General features: G+C 32.2%; 1 protein-coding gene across 39 annotated transcripts in view; it reads right to left on the reverse strand.

Annotated features, from left to right (window-relative positions):
- The window catches only part of LOC114336038 (longitudinals lacking protein, isoforms H/M/V), a 630,205-nt gene that overhangs the window by 402,432 nt on the left and 214,846 nt on the right, over window positions 1–12,927 (reverse strand). The window contains exon 5 of one of the 39 annotated variants that reach the window (XM_050646574.1): window positions 7,909–8,234. The exons of the other annotated variants lie outside the window; for them this stretch is intronic. Coding sequence (XP_050502531.1) covers window positions 7,951–8,234 — 284 coding nt within the window. The 3' untranslated portion in view covers window positions 7,909–7,950. Of the gene's footprint in view, window positions 1–7,908; window positions 8,235–12,927 lie in introns of those variants that run through there. 39 annotated transcript variants of the gene reach the window in all.

Raw genomic sequence — 12,927 nt, forward strand, 5'->3', positions numbered from 1 at the left:
CCTTCTAATTGAAAAAAAAAATTGAATTTTTTTCTATTATTATGGATAACCTTTTATTATTCATTTTACGAAAAACAGTTATTCTTTATAAAATGTTCTGCATGGTCTAAAACCTAAAATACAACCATCTTATATCAAATTTTATCAATTTTATACGAGGTATGTCAAAAAATATGAATTCGCTCAAGAGTACTTAAATAAAATACCGTTATTTTTCACAATATCTAAAATTGTGATTATGTAAAGTTGCTTAGAACTAAAAACGATGTTCCAATATGTAATTAAATCCTTCTTATTGAAATATTCTGAACTATATAAGTACTTTATTCTTGATCGAAATTCATCTTCTTTGGCATATCTCGTATAAAATTGATCAAATTTGATATAAGGTTTTATACCATGCAGAACTTTTTACAAAGAATAACTTTTTCGTAAAATTAATAAAATAGTTATCATAATTGAAATAATGAAACTGAAAATAATGTTGGTTATCCACAATACCCGGTGTCCACTTATATTTTCCCCCATTTTAACTGCCTATAACTTCTAAACGGCTTAAGATAGAAATATGCGGTTTTCGATGAAATGTTTTATTTTAGTAAAAGTTTTGTCTGAATGGATTGAATTTTTTATATCGCTTTCAAATACGAAAAGAAAAATGGCGGATTTTTGAAAAAAACGTTGTTGATTTTTTTTAATGGAACACCCAGTATATTTTTTTGTAAATTGAAAGAAAGGTCATTCACCTATCCAGCGATATTAAGTTTTTTAAAATCGGTCGTCAAATCACTGAGTAATTAATTTTTAAAATGAGCGGTGCAACGTGGATATCACATACCTAAATAACATAACTAAGCAAAATGATATTATGTTATGTGATTTCCACATTGCATCTTTCATTTTAAAAATTATTTGCTCAGTCATTTGACAACCGATTTTAAAAAATTTAATATCGCTGGATAGGTAAATGACCGTTTTTTCAAGCTACAAAAAAATATACTGGGTGTTTCAATAAAAAAAGTCAACAACGTTTTTTTTCCAAAAATCCGCCATTTTTAATTTAAAAGCGACATAAAAAATGGTCATTTACCTAAAAACTTTAAAAAACGGTCATTTCCCTATTCAACGATATAATTTTTTTAAAAATCGGTGGTCAAATGACTGAGCAATTAATTTTTAAAATGAGAGATGCAATGTGGGAAATCACATTTATGTGATATCCACGTTGCACCTCTCATTTTAAAAATTAATTACTCAGTGATTTGACAACCGATTTTGAAAAACTTTATATCGCTGGATAGGTGAATGACCTTTCTTTCAATTTACAAAAAAATATACAGGGTGTTCCATTAAAAAAAAGTCAACAACTTTTTTTCAAAAATCCGCCATTTTTCTTTTCGTATTTGAAACCGATATAAAAAATTCAGTCCATTCAGACAAAACTTTTACTAAAATAAAATATTTCAGCGAAAACTGCATATTTCTATCTTGAGCCGTTTAGAAGTTATAGGCAGTTAAAATGGGGGAATATATAAGTGGACACCCGGTATAACAAAAAATTTCAATTTCAAAAAAATTTTTTTTTCAATTAGAATGATGAAATTGCATATTAGAATATAGTTGTTAATTCCAAACAACTTTTCATAATAACAATTTTCAATATTGTGAAAAATAAAGCTACTTTACTATTGAGTGAAATTCATATTTTTTGACATACCTCGTATAATATTCATAAAATTTGATATCTGATGGTTGAATCTTAGGTTTTAGACCATGCAGAGCTTTTGATAAAGAATAATATTTTTCGTAAAATTAATAATAAAAAAGTTTTCCATATGGTTTCAAGTTACCGGAACATACATTATTTAACACATTATTTGTTACCAAATCAAAACGTTGCTGTTATATTTAAAGTACATTTATTAGTATAACGTAATTATTTACTGCAAATTCATATTTGTTTGTGTATAACTTTATCTCATCTTGTGCCGCGATTTGAACATTTTGAGTTAAGATCATTTTAGATTTGTTTTTTATTTTATCGTATATTTGTATTTTAACACTGATTACACTCAATTAGAAGGGGGAAAACCAGCTTGTTCTAGATTGAACGTACATATTTAGACTCCCTTTATCCATTTGTCATTAATCCATTTGGTATTCTTTTTCTCATGATCATCTTTCAGTGCGTCACAGTTTTTCGATTTCTTTTTAACGCATTAAATTGTATGTGACAGAAAAAAATGCACGTCGGTGATTACATTTCGTCGGTGACATTTATAACATTTATTCTAGTTAATCTAGTTGTCAATAGATGGCGCCATAATAAAAAAATATTTTTTTTAAATTAGATAATAATATTACAAATATAATCTGTATAATTTATAAGACTATACAAATCAAAGAAAATACCATTTTATAAATGCAAGAAACACATTTGATTTGTTTTTATTTCAAATTGAAAATAAAATGTGACAACTGTCAGATTCAACTAAAATGTCATGTTAGAATAAATGTCATAAATGTGTATTATCACGGACTTACCCTTTTTCCTATCATTTGTTACGCACTGAAAAATGCTTATGAAAAGGACAATAGAAGATACATTATACGCTCTAATCAGCTTATACCTTCTAAGGATTTCCTTAATTTTTTATTTTCTTTACTACTAGTTCCTTCCCGTTTATAAACAAATACCACTAACAAATTCGTTTCATATCATTTCTCCAATAATTGAATAATCCTATTTAACTTTAAAAGGCCGATCTGACCGATCATGACATATGGCATAGAAGTGCGCGAAGACACCAACAAAACGAAACAGATGCTAAGGGAGCTCGCAAACCAAAAGCGATATCCATACATTGCATAACATACATTGCGGAAAGATACGCACTGAGTGTCACATCTGGTTTTCGGTGAACGAAGTTCCACCGAAAGTCACCGAAAATCAGATGTGACACTCAGTGCGTATCTTTCCGCAATGTATGTATGCGATGTAGGGATATCGCCTTTGGTTTGCGAGCTCGCTAAGAGTTGCCGAAATGAGAACCCTAAGAACAATAGTGGGGAAAACGAGAAGAGACATAGTGAGAAATACAGACATGAGAGAGCAATGCAAAATTCAAGATATTGTATGATGGGGAAGGCAGCGCAAGAGGATGTGGTAAAACCATGTAAGACGAATGGATCAGAATAGACACATAAAAATTGCCCTAGAAAACAGCCCGCCCAGTTCAAGACCCCCCGGAAGACCACCTAAAAGATGGAGGGATAGTTGGCAATCTACCTCCCAGGAAATTAACCAGAGGCAGCTTCAGAATTAAACAGATGGAAAGATCTCCAAGAAGTAAAAGAAGAAGAAGAAGAACTTTAAAAGAATGCAAAACTAACTCACCAGTGATGTCACGCACAACCTCGACGAATTTGTGTATAACGGTATACCCTTTCTTGTTGGATATAGTATCATTATAGTCGAAACGTGTCTAGGCCGCTTTGAAACCCCCTACACACGTCGCGACTAAACAACCAACTGTCGGGACTGACAATGTCGGCCCAGCGGTTGATGTCTGTGTAAGCTTGTTGACAAGACAAAAAAGTTATACTTGACGCTTGACGGTCGGACCGATCTGGTTATACAACCGTGATATCCTGACAACCCGACATAATAATTGTAGTAATGATCGGAAGGTGTGTAGCAACAGGGACGGTCGGGAAGTTCAGTCGTGTCGGATTGTGAGGTCGGGACATGTGTAGATTTCATCCCGTTGCCGCTACTTTTATAAAATCGTTCGAACCGCTTCTCCATAAGGCTAGATGCATAATTGCGTGTTTTCAAGTTGAGTGCACGCTGCCCATTTTCAAGTTCAAGTTGAGTGCATTGAGTGCAAGGCAGCGATCGCACGCAGCTTGCTCGCAGCGTGCACGCAGCTTGCTCGCAGCGTGCGCGCAGCTTGAAAATACGCAAATGTGCATCAAGCCTTAGCACCAGCCAGGACTGTTAACGTCAGTCGTTGCTGTTAGTCGATGGGCTTTCTTTAATAATACTTTGAAGTCTGCGACCCAATATTCACACTGTATGAAAGAAAGTGCATTTCACTTTTTCATTATTTAAGCATGAAATTTTAGTCTAGGCGCCAAATAGAGGTCACCGTGTCCTTTTCAATTCTGATGGACAAATTCAACGGTTTCTCATGGATTTTTGGCTGCTAATCACGAATTTCGAGGGTGGATTTCGATCCGAGTGGTCAAAAAATTGTTATAAACAATTTAATTGTTTATAAGGCTCTGGCTCATAAACTAAAAGAGACACAAAAAAATGTTTCAAATAAAATTTGTTCCTTAATAAAAAACGAAAAAAAAACCGTTTACTAAACTTAAATCCAATAATTAGAACTCAAGATATTGAAATATTAGTGCACAATGCAAATTGGAAATTGCAAAATAAGTATTTTTCGAAGCTTTATCGATCGTAACTCGGCTTCAACGCATGCAAATGAGCCTTAGAAGATCTCATTTTAAAGCATAATTAATAGGTTTCCAAAATTTGTTAAATTACTTTGTCTTTATTTGTTTTAAAGTTATACCTGTTTGAAGTTATAATTTTCTTAAAAAAATTGGACAATAATTTGTTTATAAGAATTTCAAGCAAATTTGAGCCATAAACATTTATACTTTAATTAACAATAATGATAGAAAAACTCAAAAGGAACAATCTGAGCTTATGAAAATGTTCGTTAGTTTATTTTTGGTCAAGATATCGATATTTTAATGGTGCACTATGAGAAGCAAGATCGGCTCATGCTCACAGTGTAAAGGTTCACGTGCTAACTTCTCCATGCAAATTATAATTTCTATGTATATATATACGTTATCTTCATTTTTCATTTTTGAAGATTCTAATCAAATTTTATATAATTCTTATATTAAATCATCATACTGTACCTCGTATAACCTTTCATTCTATTTACTTTGTCTTCTATTTTTTGTACTAAATGAGAAAAAAAACCTTAAAAACTAATATTTCAGAAATATAACTAAAAAGTCAGCTGATATTATTTATTAATAATAGGCAAGGCCTCCTGAGAAAAATAATGTAACACGAAAGCAGTCGATCGGTGTCTTTACCGCGATATTACTTGACTGTGAGCCGCTCTTGCACCTCATAGCGCGCCATTAAAATATCGATATCTTGGCAAAAATAAAGTTACGAACATTTTCATAAGATCAAATTGTTCCTTTTGAGTTCTTCTATCATTATTGTTAATTAAAGTATAAATGTTTATGGCTCAAATTTGCTTGAAATCCTTATAAACAAATTAATGTACAATTTTTTTAAGAAAATTATAAATTCAAACGGGTATAGCTTTAAAAGAAAATGAAGACAAATTACAAATTACAAAGTAATTTAACAAACTATGTTTGGAAACCTATTAATTATGCTTTAAAATGAGATCTTATAATGCTTATTTGCATAGGTAGAAGCCGAGTTACGATCGATAAAGCTTCGAAAAATACTTATTTTGCAATTTGAAATTTGCATTGTGCACTAATTTTACAATATCTTGAGATCTAATTATTGGATTTGAGTTTAGTAAACGTTTTTTTCTTCGTTTTTTATTAAGGAACAAATTTTATTTGAAACATTTTTTTGTATCTCTTTTAGTTTATGAGCCAGAGCCTTATAAACAATTAAATTGTTTATAACAATTTTTTTGACCACTCGGATCGAAATCCACCCTCGAAATTCGTAATCAGCAGCCAAAAATCCATAAGAAACTGTTAAGTTTTTCCATCAGAATTAAAAAGAACACGGTGACCCCTCTGGCGTCTAGACTATTTAGTATTATAATCTAAAAGGGTTTAAAAATGCAACAGTAATACATGTTTGAATTTTTATATTTCTTCAAGAAAACTAAGGTCTACCACGAATTACAAGTGTATGATATTGAGTACTTTTAGAAATCTACAGAAACGATAATTTCTATGTCAGTTTAAAAATAACTCATTATTATTATCACAGTACCAAATGCTGAGAATTTAAAATTAAATTAGCTACATCCTTAAGGTTTAAAAGTAGAGTTACATTTCTGTACATTTAATAATGCAATCTCATAACCGCAGTATTGGTATATTATGATCATCTAAAAGACTCATTCTAAATTCATACCGAAATAAACATATTATATCCAAACTATGTTTTTAAAAGCTTCCGCTGATGTTCCTTAAACATAACATGTTTCACCACGCTGTGTCTTCTCCAGCTGCAACTAACTTCAACTTCAAACTGAACATTATATTCGATTTAGAAATGAATGATAGTATTTTACTGTAGATTGCAATGGTCTTTATTTATAGAGGGCTGTTCAAAGCAGAAAAAATATAAAAAATATCGATTCCTTCTTGTCTCAGTTTTGTACAAGAATCTATAAAAATAATATGACCACCAATAATACGACAAACTCCAAATACAATACAATGTCAAAATTTTGTAATAGATAAAAACCTCCAAAGAGAAAATAAATGTATGTAATTCTATAAAAAATTACTCACCAATGGTGAATTACGTCTTCTTCTTTAAGCGAAAGGCCACACGGGCGTTAATTTACGGCGCCGTAAGAGTAGTAAACCCATTGGTTGACTAACTCCTCCACCAATTGTAGATGAAATATGAGTTAGTCAACCAATGCCTTATCCTTCGTGCCTTGTCCTCCCAGAACATTGGCGATAAGTCGCATAATTTTTACTGTCAACAGCTGACCTAAATAGTGTCGTGGTGCTCACTTCAAACCACTGGCGGAGGTTCTATAAGCCAGGATGTTTTTCTGCGTCCGGGGCCGCGCTTTCCCTCTATTTTTCCTTGGATAATTATACGTAGTATTTCATATTTCGGATTTCTCATCGCGTGGGCAAAGTACTCTAGTTTTCTTTATTTTATGATATTCAGTACTTCTCTTTCTTTGTTTAGTCGCTGCATTACTGCTTGATTTGTGACTCTGTTCATCCACCATATCGTCAATATTCTGCGGTAAGCCCACATTTCAAAAGCCTCAATACTTTTGCACAATGTTTCAGTGAAGGTCCCCGTTGGTAGGAGTAAATCCAAGATTCATCGCAACTAACAATACTATAAACGTTCTTTGAGCTTCCTTTGTTGAACCGTTCCAATGTTTTTCGACACCAATTAACGCGAACCAGTTTTTGCTCTTCTGTGAACAAATGAGGGATCCAACGGCACACCAACTTCCTAACACCCAGTTCTTAATGTAGGATCTTTTGGATTGAGGTCTTTGAAATGCCCAAAGATCTCTATCTCCTGGTATGTTACACGGCGGATCCTCAATTAACTGACGAACCGCATCAATGTTTTGCTGTGTGACTGATGTTTTGGGTGGACCTGGCCTGGATTGGTCGCTGTGACTGGCGCGACCACGTTGAAATTCGCAATACCAGCGGGAAATAGTTGACGGGTGTGATGCTTCATTCCCAAAGACAGAAACCGTTTCAGCGTGACATTGCTGTTGGGATAATCCTCTCCGAAAATTGTAAACAATTATTGCTCGAGAATGTTCTCGGCTAAAATCCATTTTTCGACCGACTTGCTAATTTCAAAAGTTCACTACGTCTACACGACTTGTTGTATGCAATGAAACTCTCGATTTATGTCAACAAAAGATTGAGGTTACGTTTGTGTCGGAAGGTTTTATTGGTGGCGCCCTCTAAGCGGCTATGTGCAAAACTAAAAATACAGGCCACCTATTAGATTAAATTAAATTAAGAAAACGACATTGGAAAGGACTCGGCAAGACGCTTGTTTTAAAAGAAAAAAACGTGAATTGCGAGAAGTGTTTCCTGAGATACAACCGGTCAAAGTTGACCGGTATTTGCGACGAAATTATAAACAATAGGATTATGTAATCTATATATTAATGGTCAAGAAACAAGTAAGGTTTATTGTGTATAAAAGATTTTAAAACAATTTTTGTCCTTATTGAAACACAAAGCCGTTGAGCACTTTTCACATAATACAAATGTTTGTGAGTGACAATTAGATAATTTACACCGTATCCTTGTAGAACTCCATTTGGGAAAATGACCTTTACTATCAAGCCGAACATCCTTGGGTGGAAGGGGCATTACATTACCCCTCTTTTTCTTCAATTCAATTTCCTCTTGAACTGACGAGAGTCTTCCTCGTTTGGACCGTTCCGTTCTACTTCCCGTATCAAAGGTATCTGAAAGAAGATAATAAACAAATATCTGTTACATGCGCGCTGAGTCAAATGCGAATCATTTAAAAAATACTCATCGGTAATCATCAGTTTCAAACAATTATAACAAATATAGTGTCTAGGTTTGTACAATAAACCATTGAACTAACAATAATTAAACAATACATACCTTCTCAATTTTTATAAGTTAAAACAGTAGTAAAATATCACATTCAACCGACAAAAACCAGCAGTCAACAGGTTGCAACAAAGTATAAAGTATGGTTATGTTATACGATCAGTAGGTTTATCTTTATGTTAAGGTATAGCAGAAACGGAAATCGGTCAGAATGTGCAACAAAGTGACGGTATCAATGTTTAGTATAAATGTTTAAGAAATTCTAGTAGCCGCTTTGAATATAAGCACCTGTCGGTATTTTAACATCCCATTATTGATTGTAAATTAGTCATTTTAGAACTTACAGTAAACACTTGAATATTAGTACAGTTAAAATAATTAGACGATTAATATTAACCCTTGGTCTCCCATTTTGTCTCTCCTTAAGGCGGGTTCTCACTTGTCAGTTTCGCTGACACAGTCTAACTGATTCAGTGATCCTGGACAAATAATGAACATGAGAACACCTTTTCATTTTAAATGATCAGTACATTCATACTTTCAGTTAAAGTGAAAGCCAGTTCTACTTTTTATCATTATAGGGCTTTTCATTCACAGTCATTTGTTTCGAGCTTCTGTCATGTGTCACTAAATATTAATATATCTACGTCATACGTTATTGGTATATCCAATGATACAAACCAAAGACGTATGACGTAGATATATTAATATTATGTGACACATGACAGAAGCTCGAAACAAATGACAATCGATGAAAAGCCCTATTGACTGATCATGGTCACATAATGAATAGAAACTGAAGCGCGAGAACATCCATTTTCGTGATTTGTTCAATGTGGCAAGTTTTGAGAGCAATTTTGGAGCAATTTTTTTGTAGAATCTCTTGAAATTTGTCTTCGTTCTTAAGTAGTTTGGTGGTAATCTTCCAAAGCTAATTCTTTCAATATACATAGTTGCACTAGCACTCCATATATTTCTGCGAAATATTCAGGACCTGACCCAACATCTACGACGTTTTCTTTTCTTTCGATTCACTGGAATATTCTGTAATTCATTTACTAATCATTGTAAACATACTTCCCGAATAGCTGGTTTCAATTTTTTTTAACCATTTTCATTACCACGATATAAAATGTTTGGACTAACTGAGGACTGAATGGAGCAAAACATGAAACGTGTGAATGCGAGGGTCACTTTTTATTTTTCATTATTTAAATCAGCCAGACTGCGTCAGCGGAACTGACAAAGTGAGAACCCGCCTGTAGTCTCTCTAGATTTTTTGACAGTTACTTCCCGACTGTACTATTAAGTCCACCTTATTTTTTCGGTCATAACTTTTTAAAATTAGTTAAAAGCAGATCTTCAAAGCGTTCTTTTCCAACGATCCTTTAGTTAGAGTACCTATAAAATCTTACTGTGTATGTAACACGAAATCGTTTAAATGCGGTATTAAACATCAGCTGATAACTAATAAATGATATTTAACAAAACATTCTTAAAAAAATCTACTTCAACGCTTTTGGGAAATAACGGTACCTGAATTTTGTGGTACCTTAAGAGTACCGTCGGGAGACTAAGGGTTTTGCAAGAGAAATTAAACTTTTTTTTCTTCCTTTAAGGACAAAAAAAAGTTCATTAGCGGAAAAGAATTCAAAATTATTTTACACATCATACTTGAAACATCATTAGGTTAAAACATCTCATTTTAAATTACGGTTCTGTTGATATCCGACAAGACTTGTTAATCACACAATGTTGCCAAACTGAATTTTGTCATATTCGGTGTCAACGGAGCACAAAATTTTTACTCTGCGTGGTGGTATGGGGCACAATTCTAGTTGATGCATGTTTGCATCATTGCGCAGACTGCGTAGTGTAGGGTTAATGTAATAGTAACTTTGTGAAAGACACTGCGTGGTGAGTTATGACATGTTTAAGGAAATACATTGGACACTTTTCAAAAATCTAGTAATATTTATTATTTATTGACTTTATATTAATAATTTTCCACCGATTCAATATTTTCTTTTGCTCTTAGAAGTATTGTGAATCTATAATATTTGTGTTTTTGCTTTTGGCATATCAGACTCCTACATAAATAAATTTATTCTCTATTTGTTACAAAATATCTTTTGAGGCGTCTATTTTAATAGAATACTCATTTCAATTCTAATGAATTTTATTTGACGTTTATTTTTTTTACTGTTTAATAGTTACAATTCTAGTTACGTCGCTTTGGACATCGCTACCTTTTTTCAGACACCAGAGACCCAGGTCCCTAGAGCTTACATTTTTTAAATAAATACATTATGTAATACGCACACTAAAACAAAACATTGATCAACAAAAAAATAAAGGTAAAATTTGTCAATAATAAATAAGCACTTAAAATTCTAAAAGTATTGAAGCAATGCTCGTTCGTAACACTAATAAGTGTTTTAAATCAACAATATATGAGTTTTATAAATGACAAATTTTTAAAAATTCCACATTTAGATGATGATAACATAATATATCCTGAAAATGAATGTCCTCTCTTCTTTTTACCGTACCTACTGCTAAGAGACAATCATGCCTATTCTGTAACTCATTTCGATGATAGAAGTAAGGAAAATCGAATAGAACTGGCCAATCTATCTATCTATCTATTGCCCTTCACTTGTTCAGTGAACGTAGGCCTCCCCCTTATTTTTCCACTCTTCTCGGTTCAGTGGTAATCCAGTCCATCTGGCTCATGCGTATTTTTTAGGTCATCCGCGAACATCTCATCTGTGGTCTGCCCTTTCCTCTTTTATGGTCCGAAGGTCTCCAGTGGGTTATCGCTTCATTCTATCTTCCGTCTCTTTGTCTGCTGTTGTGTCCTGCAAACTTCCATTTAAGAGTAGCTGCATGTTTGTTTACGCCTTTCACTTTGGTTTTATTTCTGATCCATGAATTTTTCTTTTCATCACTTAGCTTGATACCCAGCATCTGCCTTTCCATTGCTCTTTGAGTCTTGGCCATCTTTTCAATATTTTCCGTTGTGAAGGTCCATGTATGTGCTCCATATGTAAGTACTGGAAGGACACATTGATCATATTTCCACTGAAAATCATTTTATATGGATCCACTTTTGTGCGGAGGTATTGGGCATATTTCTGGTTTTTCAGGATATAGCTCATTTTTACGAATGTCACCCATGTAGTGCAGCCGATATGTGAAACAATTGTGCATTTAATGATAGAAGTATATAATTTGGACCATATATACTGCACATACAGTAAGTCCCTGTAAGTTGTATCCATATGGAAAACTTTTTTATTATTAATTTTACGAAAAAAAGTTATTCTTTATAAAAAGCTCTGCATGGTCCAAAACCTAAGATTTAACCATCAAATATCAATTTTTTTGAATATTTTGAATATTTGAATATTTTTGAAAATAAAGTAGCTTGATTTTTCGTAATATTGGAAATTGCTATTATGAAAAGTTGTTTGGAAATAAAAACTATATTTTAATATGCAATTACATCCTTCTAATTAAAAAATATTTTTTTTGAGAAATTATGGATAACTATCATTATTTTTTCAGTTATTTCAATTCTGATAACTCTTTTATTATTAATTTTACGAAAAAAAGTGATTCTTAATAAAAAGTTCTGGGTGGTCTAAAACTTAAAATAAAACCATCTTATATCAAATTTTATTAATTTTATACCAGATATGTCAAAAAAGATAAATTTAGATCAAAAGTAAAGTACCTTTATAGTTCAGAAATTTCAATTAGAAGGATGTAATTACATACTAAAACATAGTTTTTAATTCTAAATAACTTTTCATAATAACAATTTTCGATATTGTGAAAAATAAACGTATTTTACTTTTGAGCGAAATTCATATTTTTTGACATACCTCGTATAAAATTGATAAAATTTGAAAAAAGATGGTTGTATTTTAGATTTTAGACCATGCAGAACTTTTTATTAAGAATCACTTTTTTCGTAAAATTAATAATAAAAGAGTTATCTGAATTAAAATAACTGAAAATAATGTTAGTTATCCATAATTTTTCAAAAAAAAAAAAAATTCAATTAGAAGGATGTAATTTCATACTAGAAGACAGTTTTTAATTCCAAACAATTTTTCATAATAGCAATTTTCAATATTGTGAAAAATAAAGCTACTTTACTCTTGAGTGAAATCCAAACTTTTTGACATACCTCGTATAATATTAAAAAAAAATGATATTTGATGGTTAAATCTTAGGTTTTGAACCATGCAGAGCTTTTTATAAAGAATAACTTTTTTTCGTAAAATTAATAATAAAAAAGTTTTCCATATGGATACAACTTACAGGGACATACGTATAAAGGTTCAAATTTAGATATGAATGCCATCTCAGATTTTGCCTTTTACAAAAATGGCGGGGATTCAAAATGGCGACTATACATTGTGACTAATAGCACGATAACTTTTGAACGAGACTTCAGATTTCAACCAAATTTGGTATATAGGTTCTTTTTTGATGTATAAGATCGAGGTCTTGAACCAGAAGAATCGGTTTACCAGAAGTTGTGTTTTTCCTGGTTTTTATGTAAAA

Source organism: Diabrotica virgifera, chromosome 3, assembly GCF_917563875.1.
Source record: "Diabrotica virgifera virgifera chromosome 3, PGI_DIABVI_V3a".
Lineage (NCBI taxonomy): Eukaryota > Metazoa > Arthropoda > Insecta > Coleoptera > Chrysomelidae > Diabrotica > Diabrotica virgifera.